The sequence below is a fragment of the Pinus tabuliformis genome, chromosome 7 (genome assembly GCF_031772625.1).
Source record: "Pinus tabuliformis cultivar Carrire ecotype Pingquan chromosome 7, CPIR1, whole genome shotgun sequence".
Taxonomy (NCBI): domain Eukaryota; kingdom Viridiplantae; phylum Streptophyta; class Pinopsida; order Pinales; family Pinaceae; genus Pinus; species Pinus tabuliformis.
This window is the reverse complement of record NC_142293.1, coordinates 146,217,952-146,244,261: the sequence shown is the minus strand read 5'-3', so window position 1 is coordinate 146,244,261 and position 26,310 is coordinate 146,217,952. Positions and strand designations below refer to the sequence as shown.

The window sequence follows — 26,310 nt, the reverse complement described above, 5'->3', positions numbered from 1 at the left end:
CTTCAGTGCCAGGTTCATGCGGCGTTGCGGTTGTCTGATTGGTTTGCAACCATCCTTCAAATAAATACGGTGAGTGCACAGGTTAGGGTGGATCCCTTTCATATCCTATAGTCCCATGTAAATGCCTTTTGTATTTTTGTAACAACCATAACAATAGTTGGTTTTGCTCAGCAGTCAGATTGGGGTTAATGTTCAAAAACTTTCATAGTTCTATTTCAATTGGACTATTGTCAGTATTCGGAGTGGTTCTCATTTATTCAAAATCTATATCCTCTACCTCCTCTTCCTCATTCTAATTTTTAATCGAAGCGACAAAAAATCGAGTTACTAATGAAACCATTAATGATGTCATCTTTTGTCTTATCCTTGAGGTACTAGCTTTCCCCAGAGTGAGGAGCGGTAGAGAAAGATCTAATTTGGGCTCAAACTCATCCCACCAAGAATTATATAAATCCACATTTGGTTTTTGGGGGTAAAGATTAAGATTCTTTGTAGTCTGGCCATCTGAGATCACCATAGATACAGATCTGCATCCTATAAATGCATTTGCAGTGGCCAGCCAAGGTCTCCCTAAGATCAAAGGATGAGCCCCCAAGTTGGATTTGGGCTGTAAGATAAGAAAGTCAGTCGGATACCTCCAGGAGGCTATTGTGATTACTGTATCCTCTGACAACCCCTCAGATTTAACACGGGATCTGTCTACTAATTCAAGTACAATAGGAGTATGTCTAAGCCCATGTAGCCCCAGGGTGGTAAAGAGGTCCTTTGTCATCACATTAATGGCAACCCCAAGATCGATCAATGTGTTAGTTATGGGCTCGTCATTAATGTAGACAGTAACCATAGGGTTTCTTGGATCATTATACTTGGTTAGAAGATGCTGAGAAAACATTAATTCGGATAATTTCTCCATCACATGTATGGTAGCAGGGTCTTTAGGCTTCCTCCCTGGTTTCTTGATGCACAAATCTCATACAGTTTTAGCATAAATAGGTACTTCTTTAAATGCTTGCAGCAGAGGAATTCGTACATGCAAATTTTGCAACTCCCTAAGAAAATTAGATTCGGGTTGTGAGACCATTCCAAGCTCAATTAATCTCTGAGGATGAGGAGGATTCTGAGTTATAGCAGTCAAATCAACTATTATAGGGGTATCAGCCTTACTCGGGTTGGTTGTTAGAAGAGCAACACTCCTTCACAGGTTGGCTGTTACAAACCTAACAGTTTGCTCTATATCGGATGTTATAGGTGCCACAGCTGCCTCAGGACCTATGATATCTCCTCTGGAAGGTTCACATTCCTCCTCAGTAATGATAGGGGAGTGATTTGGCTTAATTACCTTACCCGACCGCAATTGAATTTCATTAAGCCCCACGGGGGTAATAAGGTAGGTCTAGAAGGTAGTCGGAGCCTCTATGCCCTGAGTTGCTTTATTGTTTGGGTTAGGGTTAGGTTGCACAGGTAGTTGGGGTCACATAGGCGGTGTAGGAGCAGGAGTTTGGAAAGGAGGTAATTGTAGTTGTTGCTACATTGGTAATCCAGGTAAAGCTATATTCTAGGCATTTCCTCTCCAATTCTAGTTCCAAGGGTATGGTTGAGATGGAGGATATTGGATAGAGGGAGATGGGGACCACTGGTTCCAGGGTGAAGGAAACTGTGCTAAAGAAGGAGCAGGATATTTCCATGGATATTGCTGAGTATTATATGCATTGTTCCACGAATTGAAAGAAGAAAAATCTTGGGACATACCTGGAGGTCATGGCTTCCATGGTCTCCTTGGTGCGATGAAATAAGAGGACTACACTTCTTTGCTTGACTCTTTAGGTACTGTCTTCAGTCTTGGAAGCTCCGGACATTGACCTATTGAATGTTCCAGCTCACAAATATTGTACAAGCTGATGTTGTTTAATTCGCATTCCCTCAAGGCATGTTTCTTCCAGCAATTTGGGTAGAACACAGCCAGAGGTGTATCAGCTTCTGCTTGTGTTTTCTTGATTTGTGTTGTCGTTATCTGGGCAAATAGAGTACTGAGGATATCGGTCTTGAAATTTTTGAACAAATTCTCGATCTCTGCTCTGGTTACTCCTCCGCCTACAGATTTTTGTATTCGGGCAGAGGCATCTCGAATTGTGCTTCTCCCCTTAGACGATCTGCTAGAGCATCTTAGACAGAGCTTTACAATTTGAGCTAATGGTTCCTGCGATATGTCCCCTTTTCCTAGTAGGTTCAAGGTATCAAGGCAATCGTCCCTCATTCCTCTAATAAATATGGTCTTCAAGATCTCATGGTCTAAATCATTATGTTTAGACCTCTGCAAATTATAGTGGAACCGCTCTACATAGTCCTCCAGACTCTCATCCTCTTTCTGTGTCATTCTGAATACTTCCTCCTTTAAGTCCCTGGTTTTGCAATAGTCTTGGTACTTTGATAAGAATGGCTCCTTCATATTGCTCCATGTTCGAATAAAAGCGGAGCCTAACCCCATGAACCATCTCAAGGCTGCTCCTTTTACATTAGCAGGAAATAATTTCAGTTTCTGAGCATCTCAGATATAGTCATAACTCCTGCATAAGACATCAAATTCAAATAAGAAGGTGTCCGAGTCTTCCATAGTCATCCCTTGAAAGGATGGTAAGGATGATAGAGGAATATTTTTCATGGGAGCTTCACCTCCGATATCGCCAATTGGAAACTCAAAGGTGGTGACAATAGCATATGTTTTAGCGTTGTTGTCATTGTTGTCTCCCATCGCTAATCCTTCTAACCCTTTCTGTAACAGACGTTCTTCAAACTTCTTTTGTGATTGTCTTGCAGGTGGATTTGATGGCTCAGGTAACTCCAGGGCTAGTTGTTTCATGGCACTACCTGAATCCGGATATTGATAAACCAATAGGTGGTCTCCTGTATTAGGTTTTCGATGTCCCCCCTCAGTTTCCCCTTGTCCCTCAGTCCTAAGGTTTTGGCTACTAGCTTCCCCCTGTTATCCTTGAATTGGATGCTTAATTTTAGGAGTGTAGTTGCTAGCTTTAGAATGGTATGGCCCCGAGGTAGACGAATCAGAGGTTTTTGTCCTTGTTACGGGAGTAACAACTTTTATGGCCCTGTTTTCCATGCATCCCTTTGAGAGCTTGATTGTTCTTTTTTTTCCTTAGAGATTAGTTCCTGGATAAATGTTTTCCTTCCCAAATCTACACTCTTCCTTTCATTTTTACGACCCGTTTTTCATGTGACTAATTAGAGTGGGGGTAATTTTGGTATTTCTATAATTCCTACAGTTGCACACATGGATCCTATGTGTATTGATTCACACCCTAAGTGTCTCAGTCTTCAATAGTGGTGAGCCTGCTCAGGTAAGTTAGAGCGATGTGCAGGTTCTTACCTCTCGGCTTACCGCCCAGCAATTGAAGAGTTGAAGATACGCTAAACAAAACACCAAAATGCCACGCCCTAAGTGCCCTAGTGATCACAATGGTGAGCCTGCCTAGGTGTGTTAGAGTGATGCGTGGGTTCTTACCTCTTGTTTTATCGTCCAACGATTGTGGACTGGGAGCACTCTATCATCAAACGAACAACTTGGCTCACTATATCGTCAACTGCCATCCCTGACAACGATTCCAAAATGTAGTGTTGTTTTAATCAATCCTAATTGATCGAGACTGCAACATTTAATTGTTAACTTAGGGTAGGTTTTGCTGTTTCAATGGAGTTCGCACTGTCTGTGCCGATACACTATAACCAAGAATGAAAAATAGAAATAACAGTAAAAGATGTCACTAAATCAATTGCGGAAATTAAATCATTCATGTAGAAATTAAAACACTCCACAGAATTGAAATCACACTTTACAATTACCAGAGTAAGGGCGCGCCACACAGTAAACTAATGACTACACCAGCTAGTCACTATCATTTTGTTTAATCAAACTAGTGTAACAACATAATATAATATGGAATAGAAGCGGATGTATTTCACAATTTATACAGCAACAACAAAAAACCATACGAAAATAAAAGAAACAATAATGTACACTACTTCTACCACCGCAGTCCCTGCTAACGAGGAGGGCCCTTCCTCCCCAGCAAGGGTGCAGGAATAACATGAGATTAGTTAATGAATCAAATGAAGAACAATAACAACATCGATCAGAGTAACAATGTCTTTCTATATGTCATCCTTGTACATGGGAAATCGAGTTTCTTTTATAATTATTACATGCCTGAAATCAGGAATAGATCAGTCATGAGAATCTCACGATTCTCATGTTGATCATAAAATAGTAGTTATAACATATTTCTAAATACAAATACTTCTCAGATACATTGGTCAAGATTGCAACCACTTGGGTCTATTGCTTCCAAAATAAACAATTCATAACACCCGACAGTTGTTGTGTGGAATAGTACCCACGACTTTGCCAGCTCCGGTGCAACAACATCTTGCGGTCGAATAGAAATTCGGGATGTAACAATAATCACTGGCAACATCACACTTGGTCTAACAGCGGTCCTTTGTATCAACACGTGGTGTAACAGCATTCAGTGTGTAATAGCAACCTGTAACAACATACAGGGTGTAACAACAAACTGCTCTACCCTGCTTTGAAACCAATCAGCGCGGCATGTTCACTCTGTAACCTTATTCTCACAAGCAACACGTGAAAAAGATAAGAGCTTCCAAAATACTCCTCCAATGCTCACCCTAGTTAGCCACAAAAAGGAATATAGTATCGTATTATTCAAAAAAACATGGCAAAATAACATGACAGTGGAATAAGTTGTATAAATGAGAAAAAAGTGATTAACATATGAAGTTTCATGGGCTTGGAGGAAAAGAGGATCAAAACTGGGGAGAAAGTGCAGAAAACAAGTATAAAAGTCACACATAATAGGCATGTCCCAAAGTTACTCGACCATGATACCACCACTCATGTGCTTCCCCTTCTAAATGTAATGTGGCAAATTGGATTGTGTCTGCTTCAGCCATAGGATTGAGTTTGAAGTAGGTGTCCAATTTTTGCACCTAAGCCCTTGTTGTACATTTAGATGATCCATCAAATGAGAGTAAAGGAAGTTTACTCACCTTGTGTGTCAATTCTCCATTAAGCTGCCCCCAAGGTCTATTTTTGTTTTTGAAGTTGCTATACTCATTGAAGGTCATGGTCACTTAAGTGTTTTCCTCCAATCTTGCATAATCTTGAACATACTTATTAAGAAGTTGATTTGACTCAACTGCTTCTTAGGTTGTTGGTACTTGACTATTTTTGAATGGTGGGAGTAACGACCAACTGTTTCTTCCACTATTTGCTCAGTTATGGGGCGATCTAAGACTATGGTTCCCAATTCCTTCAGTTGTGGTTCGGTTGTTGGCAGTAGCATTTTGTTGCCTGGTAAGATTGATGATTCGCTGAGCGAGTTGTTGTTGTCCTTGAGCCAATACTTGGGCTATCTCTCGCTAACCCTAAAGCATTTGTTGCCCTTGTTTATGCAACTATTGGTTCATTTGTTGTTGACCCTGGATTAATTCATGTATCAGGATGTTATGGTCATCTTGCCATGTTCTTTCCTCCATGGTTGAATGGTGAGTACCCCTCTTTTTCCTTACAATAATGTTGCTTGTATCTGCAGGAAGCATGCACAACTCATATACTCACGACTTGCAAGATGCTAATGCTATGATACCACTGTAATAGAGCAGATAAATTTTTACCTTGGGTTTCCTTCCATTTAGTATGCAACCAAAAAAGAATTCAATAAATCATAATAGCTAGCACATTTTCTATTCTACCCATTATAATTCGACAGATCCAATAATACGTAGCGATTGCATAAGTTGACAATGATACCATATAACTATCCCACAATGTAATCAACAACCTTGTTAGTCTGAATACATAATTATAGTTAAAATATAATTCGTTCACAATCAACTGATTAATTCACCAATCACGACCAAACTTTACTATGCTAAACTTTACAATTTAAGGATAGTCAATAGGACAATAATTTAGCGTCCAATCCGTTGACTTTGGCTTCCGGTAATTCGAACCTCCCTAACAACCGACAAAATAAGACTTCAAATCATGAAAATACCTGGTCTACTGTGAACTTGTCACAAGGCACCAACAGTTACAGGACCACAATTTCACACCACGGAGAAACCTACCTTCAAAAACTCACAAAACCTGACTATAGTTTGGATTCTTTCCAAGGAAACGAATTCTGATGTTAAATTATTGGACCTTCGTACTTTGGTAATGAACCCAAAACCTGAATCATGTGTTGTCAACCAACGTGTGAACTCGTACAGGGTCCCGATCTCCAAAACCAACCACCTCGAATATTCTCAGACACTACCACAGGGAATCAGCGCTATTTTTCAGAGCAATGTCTGCGATTGGAAGAGATCTCACTGCCACAAGATCAAGGTTCGGAAGATAAATTTAGCTCCCAACAGACACTACTGCTCTTGACTTGTTTTTACCATACAAGATTCGCTTGCAAAGACAAAATATATATTTTCCAAAGAATTCACTGCCCAAATAAGAGATCAATGATCATAGAACTTGCTTCTTCAAATAGAAAACCCTGCTCCCAAACAGATAGAAGAGAGAGAAAAGTGTCAAGAATCTTTCACCAACGAAATTGACCAGAGAAAAAGGGTCTTAAAATCCTCATAGCTAATGCTCAAGAACAATGAATTGATCCTCCTTTATTTATAGACTTTTATAGACTTCTTTGAAGGGTTTCATCTTCACAAATGTTTGAGTAAATCATACTCAAAACCCCAATTCTGGGTTTTTCACCCCAACTCCCTCAAAAATTGCCCAGTAATAAGTATTTTGAGGTTTTTTTTTAATGGACTATAGCCTAAGGGGATGGATAGGCTAATAAAGTCTCATTCATCTTCAATTCGTAGAAGGCATTACAAGGGACCTGTTAGCTTTGTTGGCGTTTGGCCCCATAATGGATTCAAAACACTCCCAAAGTCTCCAAAGTTTGCTTAAAATCATGCAATGGATCCAAATTTGCTCTTAAAATCTTCAAAATCTTCACTAAGATCATCCAAAGAGAAAAACCATCACATGCCGAGAGCCCATGGAAGGGCAAAAATGCACTATCGGGAGGCTAAAATACTTCAAAATCATGAAAAATCATGTATCGGAGGCCTAGACTCAAGAACGCACAACTGTCGTTAGATCTGGCCGATCAATGACCCAGATCTAAGCGGCTAAATCGCAAATCAGTGGTCACAGGCAGTGGCAATCAGCGCTGGACACCACCAATTAGCGATCGCTGATGATCATATTGGCGGGTCGCAATCAGTGGAGGCGAGTTGGCGTTATCGGCACAGACCAGGGAGAAGTTGTGACTGTGATCAGCGATTAAACGTGGACCGTCGATAGCGCGCAGATCGACAGCCCACGTTATATTGCTAGATCGCTATTGGCGGAAACCAAAGGGGCGGGGCCTTGACACAGGCATCTGTGCGACCCGATGCGCCGGACTCGACGGAATTATATACTATATTTGATCAATTTTCAGGTCCGCGAGAAGGCTTGTTTTCAACGTTTTTTGTGTATTTTCGTTGTTTCAATGAAACACAAAGGAGCCTTGGCCAGTGCCGATAGCGATGAAGCCCGGACCCGAAAGGGTCTGAAAAGTGAAATATATATGTTTTGAAGTCCGCCAAAAGCAATTTTTCATGTTTTCCAGCGTTTTTCACGAATTTTTAAATACAAAGGGAAGCGAGGGAACTCGTCGGCTACGATATGCGATAGGGACTCAAGGGGTGGACCCGATAAAGGAATTAATCATGTTTATGGACTTTTTGAAGTCCGAAAAGGACAAAGAGGGGCGGGAATTCTCAGCGTTGTTGTGTTTTCTGTTTAAAACAGAAATATACATTATTTTCAATAGAGGTCCACAATAGGGCAGCGCTATTCTGCTATAACAGAAAGCATGCATTGTTAAGTCATTGAGAGGGCCACAGCATGCACAGTGCCTCTCCAAACCGACATAGAGGCCGAGAATAGACAGTGCAATGCAGCCACAACAACAACTGATCATGGAGCATCAACAGTCCTGCCAGCACAGCCAAAATATTTGAATACAATTACTCTGCTGTCAAAAGAATAATCCTTCAAGCCCATGCTTGCCTAGTCAGGGCATCAAACAGTTAAAGGGATAGAGAGGAAAGATTAAGACTCCAAGCCTCTCAGAGCTCAGGAGCATTGTAAACAGGCTATAAATAGCGGAAAGCTAAATGTAATAAGGGTTCAACTTTTGGAGATTATTCCTCCTCTATTCCTTCAAGCTTCTCATCTTCATTCTAGCAATATAAGCTTCTTTTGCCATTATATGTTCAATGTCCAATCTCTTTGTTGTTCTATGCTTGCACTTGAACAGTTTGTTCATGTTTTCTTTGTGTCTAAGGCCAGATTACTGTCATCTTATCTCTGCTTTGATAAAATAGATTTGCAAGCTTCTTTGCTGCCTGTAGCTAGCCATTCATTTATGTTTATGTATGCAATCTGTTGGTACAGTCAGTATTCTCCATCTATCCATTGAGTCTATAAATTATTGAGCATTAATGGTCTAAAGCTTTGTATTGGTGAGAGTGTTCATGCTTGTCTTGAGTGAGAATAGAGCTGAAATGGTTATCTGACTTTATCCAAACCATCATTTATTCCAATAGTTCAGAGAACAATATTGAAGATTATATGTTACCAGGCATCTCCGAGCTACAACCTAAGAGAGTTTCTTGGAGTGATAACATAATTGGTGCCATTTCCTGGGAGAAGAAACTGAAGCTTAGCTTCCCTGAGAAACGACATAGATCTAGCTTTGGTGATAGACAAAGTCTGGGCACTTTTTTGGTTGTAATCATCTATCTGGCGACTCTACTGGAGGCTAAACCTCTTGGCGACTTGACTTCATAGTTCTAGCTTAGTTTGTGAGGCATACCCAGAGAAACCCTCAGAAACTACAAGCTTACCCAATCCCTGACCCTGAAAAAAATATCAAAGAGAGAAAGGTATCGCAGAAAGGAGCATCAGGATCAGGTAAACCTAAACAATCTTCTATATCTCTTCAAGAAAGGCTTGTAATAGAACAAATACATGTTGAGAGTATAGCATCTAATACTAACAATGAAGAAAAACTCTCAGAGATTCATAAAGCTCCTTATTCTTTGGGTTCTCCTTTTGTTGTAAGCACAAAGGAAACCTCACCTCCTATCCATCATACTCCTTTAGTCTTATCAATCACTCCTCAACCCTCTATCATTCAGAGTGCCATTACTCTTTTAGCCACCACAGCTATGGCAGGTCCACAAGCACCTACCAAAATGGAAAGAATCATAGCTGCTAGGCATGGACTTCTAATATTGCCCACTCCTTTGAATGCCATGCTTACTGGAGAATATCAAAAGTATATGCCTAAGTTCACTGGAACTGAAGGTGTTTTAGCTGAAGAACATCTTGAGTCATTCTATAGCTATGCTGATAACTTGGACATTAGTGAAGATGATGTCTGGATGAGAGTCTTTGTCCAAAGCCTAGATAGAGAGGCTAGAAAATGATTCAGGGAACTGACCCTAGCATCTATAGCAGATATTGAGGCCTTAGATGATGTTTTCCTAAAGCATTGGGGGGATAAGAAGGATCTCCTCTACTACCACACTGATTTTGGGAACTTACAGAGGGAAAATGGTGAGCTGTTGTCTGATTTCAATAAGAGATTTAACCGCATGTACAACAAGATACTAGCTGAAGTAAAACCCACCACTACCTCTGCTAGACTCATCTATGCCAATGCCTTTGATTCTGACTTCTGTTCACTGTTGAAGGAGAGGCGATGTGCTTCTTTGGCTAATATACAAGATGCAGCCCTGGAAGTAGAATCAAACATCATGGCTGCAGAAAAGCTCAAAAGTAATGCTGATAAAAGAAGACAAAGGCGCGAGCCTTCATCATCTTCAGATCCCAAGATCGATAAAATGGCCAAGATAATATAGTCATTAGCCTCTGAAGTTTCCAAATTAAAGGTTTAGCAGCATTTTGGGAAAGGAAGGGTTCATAATACCTTTGCTCCTCCAAATCCAAATCCATATAGAAGACTTAATAGGCAGTTGCAGATTTTGCAAAGAAGCAAAGAGGACAATGAAGACCAAAGGGTGAAGGTCCCTTTTCAGAATGCAATCATGGAAGAAGAGCAATTGGAAGAAGATGATGAGATCCATTGTATGGAAGACAAAGGCAGCGCCACTTTTTTAACCAAAGCTACCTATGAGAAGTCATTATTCAATGACCAGATCAACCAAGAATGGGATGGTGAAGTTGTTCTACAAATTGAAGATTAGCACCAATATAATTTGAAGTCAAAGATGAATAATATCAAGGAAACTCATGCTCATAAAGTTGTTGTCCCTATAGAACAACAAGCTAATAAGCATAAGCAACCAGCAGTTGATCCTATTATCCTCAAGGCTCCAGCCATAGAGGTAAGAGGCCTTGACAAGTCCCCTTCTTCTTTCAATTTTCAATCAGAAATCTAGAAGCCAACAATACCTATGCCTCTGATTGAACTAGTGAAGAATGAGTCCCTCAAAGCATCCATCCTTGAGGATCTTGAGCCTAAAGCGATCCAAGCCTCCACTGACTATGTAAATCTGCAAGATGACCAACCAACTGTCATTCTCAGCCCAATGATTGAAAATTGTGAAGACAACTCCCCATCATTCTATGTTTCTCTGTCTATTCATTATGAAATCCTTCACAATTGCCCTCTAGACACTGGAGCTAGCCATAATTCAATGCCCAAGACTGTCATGGATAAGCTCGGTCTTGACATTACCAAGCCTTATCAGTTGGCCTCTACGCAGCTTAAAAAACCAGTTTGTTAGATCACAGAGGAAGAAGACCCACAAATTTGGGACATGTTCTTTGATGGGGCTTGCTCTAAGGAAGCTGCAGGAACAGGTGAAGTCCTTGTGTCCCCCACAGAGGAATACATTGATTCATCTTTTATATTAACTTTTCAGGTCACAAATGACATAGCAGAATATAAAGCGAACCTTATTATTTAGCAGGTGTACAAAACATCCAAGGCTGAAAGCATACAGAGATGAAGTGAAATATAGACCATCTCTGCCTGATAATGTCAAATGCTGGAAATTTTTTGAAGTAGAGGATCAAATCAATAGGCTTTTGCAAGTCTTTGATGAATTGGCTAATATGCACATTGACCAAGAGAAAGAAACCTTTCATAGAAAGGTAAAAAGGATCAATTTTCAGTTTGGTGACTGTTTTCTCAAAAGGGATGCATCAAAAGAAGGAGGAGATGTTTTTGATGGCCTAGTCAATGAGCTGTTCTTCGAACTTTATTTCAGTTAAGGCTTTTAAGCCTTGGTATTGTAAATATGTTGTTTTCAGGTTTTATTTCATGCTAAATAGACTCCATGCTTAATGCAACACTAGGAGGAAGATTTGATTTTGTTTTTTATAGGAAGGACATTGTTCTGTAGTTCTTGAAACCTCACAGGGAGGCTTTCATCCCTAGAAGGAGCCAGTGTTAGCTTTGTTGGTGTTTGGCCCCAAAATGGATTCAAAACACTCCCAAAGTCTCCAAAGTTTGCTTAAAATCATGCAGTGGATCCAAATTTGCTCTTAAAATCTTCAAAATCTTCACTAAGATCATCCCAAGAGAAAAACCATCACATGCCGAGAGCCCATGGAAGGGCAGAAATGCACTATCGGGAGGCTAAAATACTTCAAAATCATGAAAAATCGTGTATTGGAAGCCTAGACTCAAGAATGCACAGTTGATGTTAGATTTGGCCAATCAACGGCCCAGATCTAAGCGGCGAAATCGCAAATCGACAGTCGCAAGCAGTGGCAATTGGCGTTGGACACCGCCGATCAGTGATCGCCGATGATCGGATCGGTGGGTCGCAATCGGCGGAGGCGAGTTGGTGTTATCAGCACAAACCAGGGGAAGTTGCGACTACGATCGGCGATTAAATGTGGACCGTTGATCGCGCACGCAGATCGATGGCCCACGTTACATCGTCGGATCGCTATCGGCGGAAACCAAAGGGGCAGAGCCTTAACACAGGCATGTGTGCGACCCGATGGGCCGGACCCGATGGGCCGGACCCGATGGAATTATATATTATATTTGATAAATTTTCAGGTCCGTAGGAAGGCCTATTTTCAACGTTTTTTGCGTATTTTCGTTGTTTCAACGAAATACAAAGGAGCCTTGGCCAGCTCCAATAGCGATGAAGACCAAACCCGAAAGGGTGCCGGAAGTGAAATATATATGTTTTGAAGTCCTCCAAAGAAAATTTTTCATGTTTTCTAGCGTTTTTCACGAATTTCCAAATACAAAGGGAAGCGAGGGAAGCGGCCGGCTGTGATATGCAACAACGACCCGAAGGGCGGACCCGATAAAAGAATTAATCATGTTTATGAACTTTTTGAAGTCCGAAAAGGACAGAGGGGCGGGAATTCTCAACGTTGTTCTGTTTTCTGTTTAAAACAGAAATATACATTATTTTCAATAGAGGTCCACAATAAGGCGGCGCTGTTCTGCTATAACAGAAAGCATGCATTGTTAAATCATTGAGAGGGCCACAGCACGCGCAGCTCCTCCCCAAACTGACATAGAAGCCGAGAATAGACAGCGCAATGCAGCCACAGCAACAACTGATCATGGAGCATTAACAGTCTTGCCAGCGCAGCCAAAATATTTGAATAAAGTTACTCTGCTGTCAGAAGAATAATCCTCCAAGCCCATGCTTGCCTAGTCAGGGCATCAAACAGTTAAAGGGGCAGAGAGGAAAGATTAAGACTCCGAGCCTCTCAAAGCTCAGGAGCATTGTAAATAGACTATAAATCGTTGAAAGCTAAATGTAATAAGGGTTCAACTTTTGGAGATTATTCCTCCTTTGTTCCTTCAAGCTTCTCATCTTCATTCTAGCAATATAAGCTTCTTTTGTTATTATATGTTCAATGTTCAATCTCTTTGTTGTTTTATGCTTGCACTTGAACAGTTTGTTCATGTTTTCTTTGTGTTTAAGGCCAGATAACTGTCATCTTATCTCTGCTTTGATAAAATAGATTTGCAAGCTTCTTTGTTGCTTGTAGCTAGCCTTCCATATGTGGTCATATATGCATCTGTCAGTACAGTCAGTATTCTCTTTTGCTGCCTATAGCTAGCCATTCATTTATGTTTATGTATGCAATCTGCTGGGACAGTCAATATTCTCCATCTATCCATTGAATCTATAAATTATTGAGCATTAGTCGTCTAAAGCCTTGTATTGGTGAGAGTGTTCATACATGTCTTGAGTGAGAATAGAGCTGAAATGGTTATCTGACTTGATCCAAACCATCATTTATTCCAATAGTTCAGAGAACAATATTGAAGATTATACGTTATCAGGTATCTCCGAGCTACAACCTAGGAGAGTTTCTTGGAGTGATAACAAGACCCTGTTATTAGTGCATCCATTCAACAATATTTTTTGTAAGGGCAATACAACCAACGCACATGCATAATGAGTTGGTCGACATTATATCAAAAACATACATAAACATATAATCCACATTGAAGTAGAAATTACAACAAACATATTCACCAACATTGAGATGGAAAGTCATTACTGGTAATTAGAGCTAGTAACTTCAGCCTCTACAATTACTTTTGTCTAAAATTTCAGTATAGTTATTGCTGACCCACAAGTGAGCACTTGGAAGGCTTTACCTTTCCATAAATCTATGGTCCTGCTGCATTGGGATCCAGCCATCTTGTTGATGTAACCTTTATGCTAAAGTGAGAAGACCATCTGATAACACAGATATAAACCTGAAACCTCATGACGCCCCAAAGGATCAGAGGAAGGTGGCTTTGTCAATCAACTTACCAGCATAAGCAAGACACACAAGATTGCATGCATGCAAATGTCCGAAGGTAGTACATTTTCCATATGAAGCAACTCCCGCTTTCAGAGGAACGCCATGTTTTCATCTCTGCCTATGGTCATATAGATGTTTAATTATTTTTCTTTTCACCTGAATTAAAGATGAGCACCTAGATTTATAGGTTTAAGATGCATCTATCAAAGCTCCAGATTGCATATAGTATTTAGCTGTTACTAAAATAACGTTGCATCCAAACAACATCAACACTCTCATCCTCAACAGAATTGCATTTTATTGATAAAGACAATATTCATAACATTTGGGCTCAAGGATTACTTCATATTTTAAATCTGCCCAAGAGCTCTTTGTCACACTAGCCACACTCGACCTAAAGCCCATCTTTGATATGAGAATCCAAATTTGTGTTAAGATCATCAACCATTGCATTCCACAACATACAAATACTGCCCAGGTTGAACCACAAAACCTTAATGCACAGTGCCTGTTATCCGTGTAAGAGGTAACCATAACTGGGAAAATAATAAAAAGAGCACAAGTTATTTGTATTTAACCTTTTTTTTAAACATTAAAATGTTAAATGATGGTTTGGAACAGTTTTTCGCACCATTGTTCCTAGGAATTAGGTGTGTGTAATGTACATGGCATAAAATAGGTGACATCCCACCTCTAAAATAAGAACTTGTTATTTTTTTCCTTGAATGAGATGCACATCTTGGAAAATCCAGTAGGCACTTTTCTTCATTCCAAAGATGATATCCAAAATAAGAACTTGTTATTTTTTTCCTCAAATGAGATGCACATCTTGGAAAATCCAGTGGGAACTTTTCTTCATTCCAAAGATGATCCAAAATAAACAGTTTAGTTGCAGGTTTGACAATCTAATAAAATGGATATATCAAGTTTGGCACACAATATTTACAGAGATAGCCAGCACAAGGACTTAACTCTACAACCTCCTACTTGTAATTCCCAGCACTAACCCACCAAGATGGAATAAAAACATGTCTCAAAAATAAATAAATTAATGAATATAAATTATCTTAACCCAAAAATTTTAGGCAACACTTGGAAGTTTTTTAATTTATCCCCACAGTACTTAATAAAGATGAATATTTCAATAAAACCATCGGATTAAATGACACAATATTAATGGTTGATGTACCTGTATGGTAATAAAGATGCATAATTACGGTTTTTTCTTAGTTGAAATTAATGTCTTTGGAGAAAAAAAAAGTAAGAAATTGCTATACACATTTTTGGACAATATCTCATATTCACACAGGGAATGCAATGAAGCAAAAGGGCGACGACAACATCCCAGCATAATTTGCAATACAAATCCATGTAAAATCCCAACTGTATATTTAATCAAAGTGGTATTTTTCACATAATAGCAGCGTGTCAATAAGCCAAGATATGAATGATCTTAACCTGGACTGATCAAGGCTATCCACACACCTCCCTTAACATACAAAACAGAAAGCAGTAACAACCTCATTAAAATCCCAAATGTATATTTAAGCGAAGTAGTATTTTTCACATAATAGCAACGTGCCAATAAGCCAAGATATGACTAATCTTAACTTTGATTGATCATTGGCTATCCACACAACTCCCTTAACCTACAAAACAAAAGGCATCTACTACCTAATGAACTATTTGCCACAATTTGTCTCCACTGCTAATTAAGGAGTGTCAGCTTTGGTTATTGCTCGTATTAATCACTAAAAATGTAACAGTAGCAACAGCCTTATCTAAACTGGATAAGGCACTTGCCTCCATTATCATTCTGCCAAGCATTTCTCACAACCAACCTCAGACATACTGGCTGAGGTATTCATCAACAGTAGTGTATTTCACCTCTGGGTAGAGTTGACTAGCCTCCACACCATCGGGTCCGATTTCAAAATTTGTTTGATCCCCTTTCACAAAAATAGAGTGGCCGGTTGACATTATAGCATTGAGTGGGAATGGCGACTCTGCATCACGGAACAAAGAATTTTACAAGAGCTAAGTCACTCATTCACTCTAAACGGATCAACAAACAAAATACTCTTCCTACAATTCCCCTATTTTCTACCGAGCAAAATAATCTATACTCAAGACACATAATGCAAGCAAATACATGCATAAAACTCCTCTCAAATAGATTTTCCAAGTGCCATAGGAAGGAGGAAAAATATTCCAAATTCTAACCTGCAATTTTTTTCAGGACCTCTTCCTCTGGTATATAGGTCTTCTCCAGAGACTTGCCAATCTTCTTCTCCCACAGAGCTACAAGCTCGTTAAGAGAAAATGTGTTGGCAGGAAGCCTCAAATACAGGATCTTGTTTAGAGTTCTAGGGTCATCCACTGCCTTGATGGTGAATGTCCCTATATCCTCCTCCTTCACAAAAACAACTGCATATCCAGTGTAGGCTATATTAATAGCTGCTCAAAGAGTACACGATCAAATGCTAGTCATAGAACATAAACTGTTGAGCAGAGAGAACATTGTAAACACCTTTGGCATTTCCATCTCCAGATATCACAACTTTATCCCTTGGCGGGGCGGTAAGGCCCGGCTGCCCCAAACTTGGCAAGAAAAGCCCAGCAAAACAGTTGCTAGAGACAAATGTGTAAGGGATGCCTTCTGCCTCAATGGCCCTGCGAATTTTCGCTTTGGTAGCAAACATGGTCTTTGCAGGCTCCACTGCATGGGTTCTATCAACGTCATTCCCGAACTCAGATGGCAAAAACCTCTGTAAATATCATCACCAACAGTTGTGAAAAACATCTGGAATTTCTATTTACTTATAGCCTATATATCAAAATCTTAAACCTTATCAACAGTGCTATATACCTTGATGGTTCCAACCTCCTTAATAGCCTTGATAATATTCTGTTGATCCGTCAGCTGTGGTCCCTTGACAGCCGAGATAACTACATCAACTTTCTTGATTGCCTCCACAAGACTTGCATGGTCCTCCAAAGATCCCTGCAAATAGGTGATCCTATACCAGGTCATGCATCTAGGCATATCCAAGAAAAACGAGATCTTAAATGAACACCTACTCCTACAATGCCCTGTCTGAAACAGAGGACTCTTCAGAATATAGGATGGCAAGCACATTTCTTTTCAGATGAAAGACAAAAATATATAACAGAACCCCTACATTGTGGAATCCAAATATAGAACAGATAAATGCAGAGTCGAATCTCTCCATTAGGAGAACAAAACATTGTATAATATTTACTTCCATAATCGATCACAAAAAAGGGCAAAATATCCATACCAAGGAAGAAAAAAGTAGAAAACTAGTACGTCGTTCTCAGTCCTTACAACCCACTTGGACTATCGGAATTTGGGATACCCACAAGAACAAATCAGCAATAAATCAATGGATTGAACTTGGTCTTCAAAATCCATTTACATGGGATGGTAAAAATTAAAATCACTTTCACAAGGGAAAAACCAATACAGATACAAAATATGCTCATCGTTCCTCACAAATCAATATATGAAACAAGCAAGCATCCATGGAAAAAAACCCAAAGGAGAAGAATTTATACTGACCACATATCGCAACCCTGTAGAGTACAGATCAAATAAGCATAACACAGGGAAAAATCAGTAAGGGTATGATATTCAGAGCTCACAAAAGATCAAAAAGGCACAACACAGGAAGAATACAGTAAGGGTATCATATTCAGAGCTTCCAACCCATTACAAGGAACGATCAAATGGGCATACCCATAAGAAAATAAGAGTGCAGAATGATCTTATGCTGATCCGTTTTCACAGCTCATTACAATAAATGAGAAAATTAACCTTGCCACAAGAAAATAAACACTACACAACACTCACACGCCAAACTTAGCCGAAAACGGTAAAACCGATTACAGTAAATAATGAATGAGAAAATCTCACCGCCCACCATAAGAGATGATCAAATGACCATATCTGAATGACAAAAAACACTTCACAGGTAGTTTATGCTAATCAGTGCTCATTTCCGGAACAGGAAAAGACCAAATGACGAAATCACTAGAAATAAAATATACCGATCCATTAGGTTTGATCTGAAAGGCAGAGAGAGAACTTACATAGAGTATAACAGCACCTGAAGCCTTGAAGGATTCCAGAAGCTTAGCCTTCTCAGGATTAGAAGCGGAGGTCTCTCTGACAAGAAGGAATGTGGGATGACCAAGATCAAGGCTGGCTTTGGATATATGACGACCAATGTAGCCTGTTCCTCCAATAATCAGAATCTTGCTGCTGTTGGCCATGTCCAACCCTGTCAAGTTGGCTCGCCACTGAAAAATCAGGTAGACAGCGAGTAGAGATATTAGAATTGGAATAAATATGTGAAGGTCAGTGATTCTTGCCCTCTGGGATCTATCACGCCTCATTCTTAAACAAACACGAAGTTACTTATAGAAAGAAACAAGGGAGGAGGTGGTCACAGAAATAGAGATTGTCAGGAAAACATTGGATTCCTAAAGACCGTTTGGTGGACCTTATGGGGTGGGTAAACTCACGTTTTGCAACAACCACTTCTTTAGAGATGAGAAGTGTCCAGATGATTTATTAAGGAATTCGAAAAAAAGAACACTAGCCGAACACTAGCCCAATGTGTTGAATTTGGATTTTTTGAGGTTCCAATATTTTTGGATGAACAATGTAAATATATGTAATGTAGTATTCCATAAGTTTCAAAATGTATATAATTGTTTTGAGAGACATTTTAAATTAAATTTGAAAGAAATGTTGTAATGTCATGTTTATGTAAATATTTTGACTTGGTCAAATTACATAATAAGATGGATTGTTGTAAAGTAACATAGTCCTTGTGTTTTTTGGAAGTTGGATCAGTTCAGTCTTTACCTCTTTTAATAATTGTTTGGAAGTTGGATCAGTTCAGTCTTTACCTCTTTTAATAATTGTTGGATCAGTTCATGTCAATTAAGGACTTGATTAATTAATTGATTATTATGTAAGAAATTATAAAATTATAATATAATTTGGAAGAAAAAAATAGAAGACAATAAATTGGAATACAAAATGTAAGAAAAAACTTATATCTAGAATTGTTTGCTTTATCGATTTTATTGAATATATTTTTTCATGCATCACATTAAAAAAAATCCATGTATGTGAAAAAGTGTGTGAAAAAAGTGTTCTAAGAGATGAAAGTGTGCGAAAAAAGTAATATGAGCAGAAATAAAGATATGTGCGAAAAATTAGACATATATTTAACTGGAACTCCATAAGCAGAGAAACAAGTAATTGAGATGTATGGAGTAATCACAACCACTGTTGAATGTGGTTATAGATATTGGGAATATCAATTTGAAAATATGGTACATTTATGGGCATGGGTTTTGTTTTGAATATATAATGAAGCATATTTGATGCAGGAGCATCCAATTAGGGAGGCAACAGCTGGACAAGTTGTTAAAATTAAATTCACTTTTAGTTTAATTTTATTTTATGTTTAAAAGAAGGCTATCACAACCAATGTTTTCCTTTAATTTGAACAGTAGTTAGATTAGAAATTAGTTTTAAATAAGTTAGGAAACAAACTGCTAGAAACTGGAATGTAACTACATTGTAACTGTAGGTAGTTCCTCAACAGAATGAGGCTACCAGCAACTTAAATAGGCAACCCAAAGACAAAGGTGGGGTTGCTGCCATCCAGAAGAAAAGAGACCAGAGAGCGTAGCTCTGAAATATATTTTTAAAAAGTAAATTGAAGCTTATAGGTATCCATTATTGTTTTCCATAAATGACAAGAATTATGTATTGTGCATAGAAATTAATGACAGAATTGAATGACTGTTAATCAAATTGTGCATCAAACTGAAGGAGCCAAACACAACAGAAGAAACCATCCAGGTATTTCACAAAAGCATGCTATTGATTTAATAGTGAAAATTTACAATATATATGTGTGTGTGTGTGTGTATAAACATTTGTCAAAGTCCACGGTAGCACAAAAAGATAGCATTTTGTAACCCCACATAGGTCCGAGGCACAAAGCCTTCAAAAACCATCCATAACAGTCCTCATACAATCGACACAGGCCAAGGAGGGTTCCACACAACCCAGAACAAACCAAACTGAGTAGAGACCGAAGCATTACCAACAGCCAGAGATGGGATACATAAACTTTTTCCCAAATTCATAAACAAAAGTTACAACAGAGGACACGGTGCACAGGAGGCCACCTATCAATAGACCAACTAAGACCGAGAACAGATAGAGGCATAGCCTAACTGCTACCAACAAAATATATATGACCGCATAGCGTAAACAGGAAGGACCCTACCCAGTTTGCGTAAAGCCGGACTAGAAGGACGAAGACCCCAGCATTTTCCCCAAAGACCAAACCCTTGCAACCACCGTGACGAGGGCCGAGTACCTGCACAGAAAAATAGATAATTAGTGCTTAACCATAAACCCATGATAAAGAACAGAGAGAGGGTAGGATGAATACCCACAGCGGATACCTGAAGAGGAGGCTGGGCTCCATAGTTGAGCCACAAAACTGAGACCAACAGAGCATAGCCAATGGCACCAGAGCCAAGGAAAGCCAAGACACAACAGAGCGTAACCAACGACCAGAGGGCCAACAAATACTGAGACCCAACAAAGCATAAACCACGGCCACAGAGCCACAAGACCACCATCTGCTCACCAGGAGCAAAGCTGCCAGCGAAAGTAAAAGGAAACAGAGAATTAAAACCGGAGAAGAGGAATTACCTCAAGTAGAAGTCGTCAAGCCATCGTCGAGAGAGTCAGGCAGAGGGCCTGGTAAAACAATGCAACCACTAAAACAGTTAAAAATAGTGTCGTCAACCTGGTAAAATCAAATATCCATGAACAAATACAAAGAAGCCAAGGCGTACCCAGGGCGACCACAGAGCCCAAAACCTCCTCGAAAAAACATGCAAGAAGCAACCACCAGGTCCAACGAAACACCGTCACACAATTAACAAAACAACAGAGGACCAAAGCCGAAGAACGACCCAGAAGACAGCAGGAGGCAAAGTGCCATCCTTTCCTTGCAGAACGAACCAGGTAAAAACGCAGGGGAGCAGAACCAAAATCGGTGGAAACATAACCAACTCAACCACAACAGACCACGCCATAGAGCTATGTCACACAGACCGAGACCACCTCAAGACGAAGGAGAATTAATTGCCCATTAAAACCTTCCCTAAAACCCCAAGAAAATACGAGCGCAGGAAAATTTGAACGCAGGCCAACCACCACGTAGGCTTGCCACCTCGGCGTCTCGTGGATTGTCACCAAATTTTGGTATCAGAGCAAGTTCTTTCCTTAAGGAAGAAAAAATATGGAAGTAGGAAGAAGAGGTCGAGGTAGATCCATTCAGAGAGTAGCCGATGCAGGATTGCGCGAAGAAATCAGGATCCTAAGTGCCAGATTGGCAGCAGTAGAAGCAGGGAGGCGTAGGGATCTAGAAGGTGGTGACAACAATGAAGAAGAAGTTGCAGCTACGACGGATGGATCCGATGAGGAAGGGCTAGAGATAAAATTATTGAGGTCTATTTTGTTAGCAAGCAGCAAACCGAAGCCAGAGCTTTCGAACTATGATGGCAGTTTATCTATAGAAGTATTGTTGGACTGGATTAGCGAGTTGGATAAATACTTCGAATGTGAAGAAATCAATGAGGATAAGAAGGTTAGGTTTGTAGCCACCAAACTGAAGGGACATGCAGCACTGTGGTGGGACAGTGTGCAGGCAGAAAGGAGAAGGTCAAATAAGCCACCAATTAAAAAATTGAACAGGATGATCGCCAAGATGAAAAGTAAGTTTTTACCCAAAGACTATCAGATTTCTCTATATAGACAAGTACAAAACCTTAAACAAAGGGCAATGACTATGAAGGAATATACAGAAGAATTCTACAGAGTGAATCTGCAAGCAGGTTATGTCGAAGATACCCCAGAAAAGACAACGAGGTTTGTGAACAGATTACGAATGGAGATACTAGATGAGATTAGTATTCTCTTCCCAAGTCCATAAAGGAAGCATATCAAAGTGTTTTAAAAGAAGAAGAGAAGATCACCAGGAAGCAGAATGCCGGAAGAAGACGTGGATCTGGCCGAGGAAGAGGACAATCTTTTGCCAAAGGCAGAACTACCAACAACAATGAAGAAGGCAGCAATTCAAAAACTACAAGACCAACTGATAAAGAAGGTAACACTAGAGGAGGAAGGCCTTACCAGCGAGGAAGAGGTAATGGCAGAGGCAGAGGAAATGCCTATCAGTGTTACAAGTGTCACAAGTGGGGACACCGGTCTTTTGAATGTCCTGAAAGTGATCAAGCAAGACAAAGAGGAGCATATGTTGCTCAACCAGAGGAAGCTGAGGCACCACCTCAAGAAGTGGAGAACATGCCTAAGATAGGAGAGGCCTTGGTGTTGAACAAGGTATTGTTGAAACCAGCTAAATAATTAGCTGACCAGACACAGCGAAAAGCATTATTCCGAACTGTGTGTAAATCACATGGGAAATGTTGTAAATTGATTATTGATAGCGGAAGCACTGACAACCTGGTAGCCACTGAAATGGTAGAGAAACTGGGTTTAAAAAGATTGAAGCACCCAACCCCATACTGAGTGTCTTGGTTATAAAAAGGACATCAACTGTTGGTTGATGAGTAGTGCGAAGTGGAGTTTCATATTGGTAGGTATAAGGATAAGGTAACTTGTGATATTATGCTGATGGATGTGTGCCATATACTGTTGGGTAGACCATGGCAGTATGACAGGAAAGTAGTCCATGATGGGAAGACAAACTATTATAAGTTTGCGAAAGATGGGATCAAGCATACGCTGGTACCCATGAAAGAGGAGGATACAACAGAAAACAGTGGAACAAAAGCGTTATTGTTAGGAGGAAAAGAGTTCCTACAACAGATTGGAGATGATGAAATAAAGTTTGCAATTGTGCGAAGGCCAAGAGTAGTGTTAATCCACACTGAGATTACTAATTTTCCTGAGGAGATACAAGATATGCTACAGGAGTTTAGCGACATTGTAGTGGATGATTTACCGGATAAATTACCACCAAGAAGGAGTATCAGTCACCATATTGATTTCATTCCAAGAGCTAGTTTACCAAACAAAGTTGCTTACTGAATGAGTCCAAAGGACAATGAGGAGATCAGGAAGCAGGTACAGGAGTTGTTGGACAAAGGGTTGATTCGAGAGAGTTTAAGTCCTTGTGCGGTTCCAACAGTCTTAGCTCCCAAGAAAGGAGGAGAGTGGCGGATGTGTACTGATTCTCGAGCAATAAATAAGATTACCATCAGGTACAGGTTTCCCTTACCATGGATGGATGATATGATGGACTGTTTGAGTGGAGCGACGTATTTTTCAAAGATTGATTTAAAAAGCGGATATCATCAGATTCGGATTTGAGAAGGAGATGAGTGGAAGACCACTTTCAAGACCAATGAAGGCCTGTATGAATGGTTGGTCATGCCATTTGGATTGAGCAATGCACCCAACACATTCATGCGCTTGATGAACGAGATGTTGAAGGAATATATTGGAAAGTTCGTGATTGTGTATTTAGATGATATCCTTATTTTCAGTAAGACAAGGGAAGAACATTTCCAACACGTCAGGTGTGTCTTGGAAAAATTGCAGCAAAATAAGTTGTTGTTAAATTTGAAAAAGTGTATGTTTTTTAAGAAGGAGTTAATTTATTTGGGGTTCGTGATTTCAGAAAATGAATTAAAGATGGATCCAGAAAAGGTTGCAGCCATAGTTAGCTGGTCATCCCCCAAGAGTTTGTTTGAAGTACAAAGTTTTCATGGGTTGGCGTGTTTTTATCGAAATTTATAAAAGATTTTAGTGGGATTTGTGCAACCATGGTGGATACCATTAAAAAACAAAATCAACCTTTTCATTGGACGGAGCCGGCTAAAAAGAGTTTTCAACTGCTAAAAAGGAAGATCACCAAAAGACCCATTTTGAGGTTACCAGATTTCAAGAAAAATTTTCATGTTCGTTGCGATGCCAGTGGGACAGCCATTGGAGCAATACTCAGCCAAGAGGACAAACCAGTGGCCTATTTCAGCGAGAAGTTGAATGAGAGTAGACAGAAATATACGTCCTATGACAAGGAGTTTTATGCAGTGGTACAAGCGCTGAAACATTGGAGACATTACTTAATGGGAAATGAATTTGTTCTGTTTTCGGACAATTCTGCTTTGCAATATGTCATGCAACAACATAAGCTGAACCATAAACATGCGAAGTGGGTGGAATACCTCTAGAGTTTTACGTTTGTGTTGAAACACATTAGTGGACAAGCCAACAAAGTGGCAGATGCATTAAGCAGGAGGAGTTTGATTTTACAGGAAAGCAGAGTGTAGGTGTTAGGCTTTGAGCATCTCAAGGATCTGTATGAAACAGATGCAGACTTTAAGGAAGCATACGAAGCTTGCCAAAATTCGCTATTGAGGGACAACAGTTCGTGGCTAGACTATAATATATAGGAAGGATTGTTGTTCAGGGGAGGACAGTTGTGTATCCCAAAATGTTCAATGAGGGAAAACTTAATTCAGGAGAAACATAGTGGGGGTCTAGCTGGACATTTTGGCATAGACAAGACTTTGGACCAAGTAAGTCACTTCTTTTATTAGCTGAAGATGCGGCGAGACGTACAGAGATATGTGGCTAGATGTAAGATGTGTCAACTGGCAAAGGGACATAGTCAAAATACAAGATTGTATACACCCCTACCTATTCCGAACAGACCATGGGACTCAGTCAGTTTAGACTTTGTCTTAGGCTTGCCAAGGACACAGAAGGGGTACGATTCAATCATGGTAGTAGTGGATCGCTTTACTAAGATGGCGCATTTTATTCCCTATAAAAAGACCAGCGATGCCACGCATGTAGCCCACTTGTTCTTCATAGAAATTGTCAGACTACATGGCTTGCCAAAGTCTATTATTTCAGATAGGGACGTGAAGTTCACAGGTCATTTTTGGTGGACTTTGTGGAAGAAGTTAGATACTAAATTAAATTTCAGCTCAACTTATCATCCACAGACTGATGGGCAGACTGAGGTAGTGAACCGAAGTCTAGGGAATCTGTTACATAGTCTGGTTGGTGAAAATTCACGACAGTGGGATCGCGTACTTGCACAAGCAGAGTTCGCTTATAATGATTCACCCAACAGGAGTACGAGCAGAAGTCCTTTCTAGATCCTATACGGAATGCACCCCCGTGGTGTGCACGAGTTGCGAGATTTGGGTTGGTTGGAATGAAGGAGTGCTGATGGTGAAGATTTCGCAAAGGTGATCAACGAACTTCATGAACAAGTGAAAACCAAATTGCAGGACAACAGCCAAAGATATAAACAGAAGGCAGACTTAAAACAATGGGAAGTGCAATTCAATGTAGGAGACCTGGTATTGGCACATCTACGGAAAGAGAGGTTTCCTAAAGGGGAATATAACAAGCTCAAACTGAAAAAAATAGGGCCTTGCCGGATACTGCAAAAGTTCTTTGCCAATGCATATGAACTGCAACTACCCCCGAGTATCGGGATCTTGCCCATTTTCAATGTGGCAGACCTGTACCCTTACATTACTACTAATGTGGAGGACAGTTCAACAGAATACACACAAGACACCCAGGCAAAAGGAGAGACAGAGACATGGGTTAGACAGATGCCCCTAGCCAAGCCTCTAGAGATCGAACAAATATTGGATACTCAGGTAGCTAGGTAGACACGACAGAAGGAGTACTTACAGTACCTGGTTAAATGGAAGAACCGTCCAATTGAGGATAGTTCCTGGTTGGATGCCGGATAGATTCAAAGCGTCAGGTATTCGATTGAAGAGCTCATGGACAGGAGCCATGAGATTCATTCACCCCGGGAGCCTGATGCAAGAGCATCCAATTAGGGAGGCGACAACTGGACAAGCTATTAAAATTAAATTCACTTTTAGTTTAATTTTATTTTATGTTTAAAAGAAGGTTTTCACAACCAATGTTTTCCTTTAATTTGAATAGTAGTTAGATTAGAAATTAGTTTTAAATAAGTTAGGAAACAAACTTCCAGAAACTGGAATGTAACTACATTGTAACTATAGGTAGTTCCTCAACAGAATGAGGCTACCAGCAACTTAAATAGGCAACCCAAAGACAAAGGTGGGGTTGCTTCCATCCAGAAGAAAAGAGACCAGAGAGCATAGCTCTGAAATATATTTTTAAAAAGTAAATTGAAGCTTACAAGTATCCATTATTGTTCTCCATAAATGACAAGAATTATGTACTGTTGTTATAGACATATTTGGGCACTGCAACCCCAATCTTATATGTCGATAAACTA

At 39.8% G+C, this 26,310-nt stretch overlaps 2 protein-coding genes across 2 annotated transcripts; one reads left to right on the top strand and one right to left on the bottom strand.

Moving 5' to 3' along the window:
• Positions 1–15,284: 15,284 nt before the first annotated feature.
• On the bottom strand, positions 15,285–18,380 carry LOC149246261 (phenylcoumaran benzylic ether reductase IRL1-like). Its single transcript, XM_089457847.1, has 5 exons — positions 18,032–18,380; positions 16,788–16,922; positions 16,449–16,686; positions 16,142–16,345; positions 15,285–15,924 (listed from the first exon to the last, which is right to left on the bottom strand). The coding sequence occupies exons 1-5, from the start codon at positions 18,335–18,337 to the stop codon at positions 15,761–15,763; spliced, it is 1,047 nt and encodes a 348-aa protein (XP_089313973.1). The 5' UTR covers positions 18,338–18,380; the 3' UTR covers positions 15,285–15,760.
• A 6,440-nt stretch (positions 18,381–24,820) lies between these two features.
• LOC149246260 (uncharacterized) lies at positions 24,821–25,705 on the top strand. Its single transcript, XM_089440232.1, has 2 exons — positions 24,821–25,039; positions 25,313–25,705. Exons 1-2 carry the CDS (start codon positions 24,821–24,823, stop codon positions 25,703–25,705), a joined length of 612 nt encoding a protein of 203 aa, XP_089296358.1.
• Positions 25,706–26,310: the final 605 nt, after the last annotated feature.

What these genes read in the sequence shown, in the direction of transcription:
- LOC149246261 (XM_089457847.1), bottom strand. Translation starts at nt 18,337, where the DNA reads ATGAGGCGTGATAGATCCCAGAGGGCAAGAATCACTGACCTTCACATA. An exon ending in CAGGTGCTGTTATACTCTAT is followed by an intron (nt 16,923 to 18,031) that starts GTAAGTTCTCTC and finishes ACCTATTTGCAG; the next exon opens with GGATCTTTGGAGGACCATGC. An exon ending in TGGAGATGGAAATGCCAAAG is followed by an intron (nt 16,346 to 16,448) that starts GTGTTTACAATG and finishes CTGGATATGCAG; the next exon opens with TTGTTTTTGTGAAGGAGGAG.
- LOC149246260 (XM_089440232.1), top strand. Translation starts at nt 24,821, where the DNA reads ATGGCGCATTTTATTCCCTATAAAAAGACCAGCGATGCCACGCATGTA. An exon ending in AGACTGATGGGCAGACTGAG is followed by an intron (nt 25,040 to 25,312) that starts GTAGTGAACCGA and finishes ACCAAATTGCAG; the next exon opens with GACAACAGCCAAAGATATAA.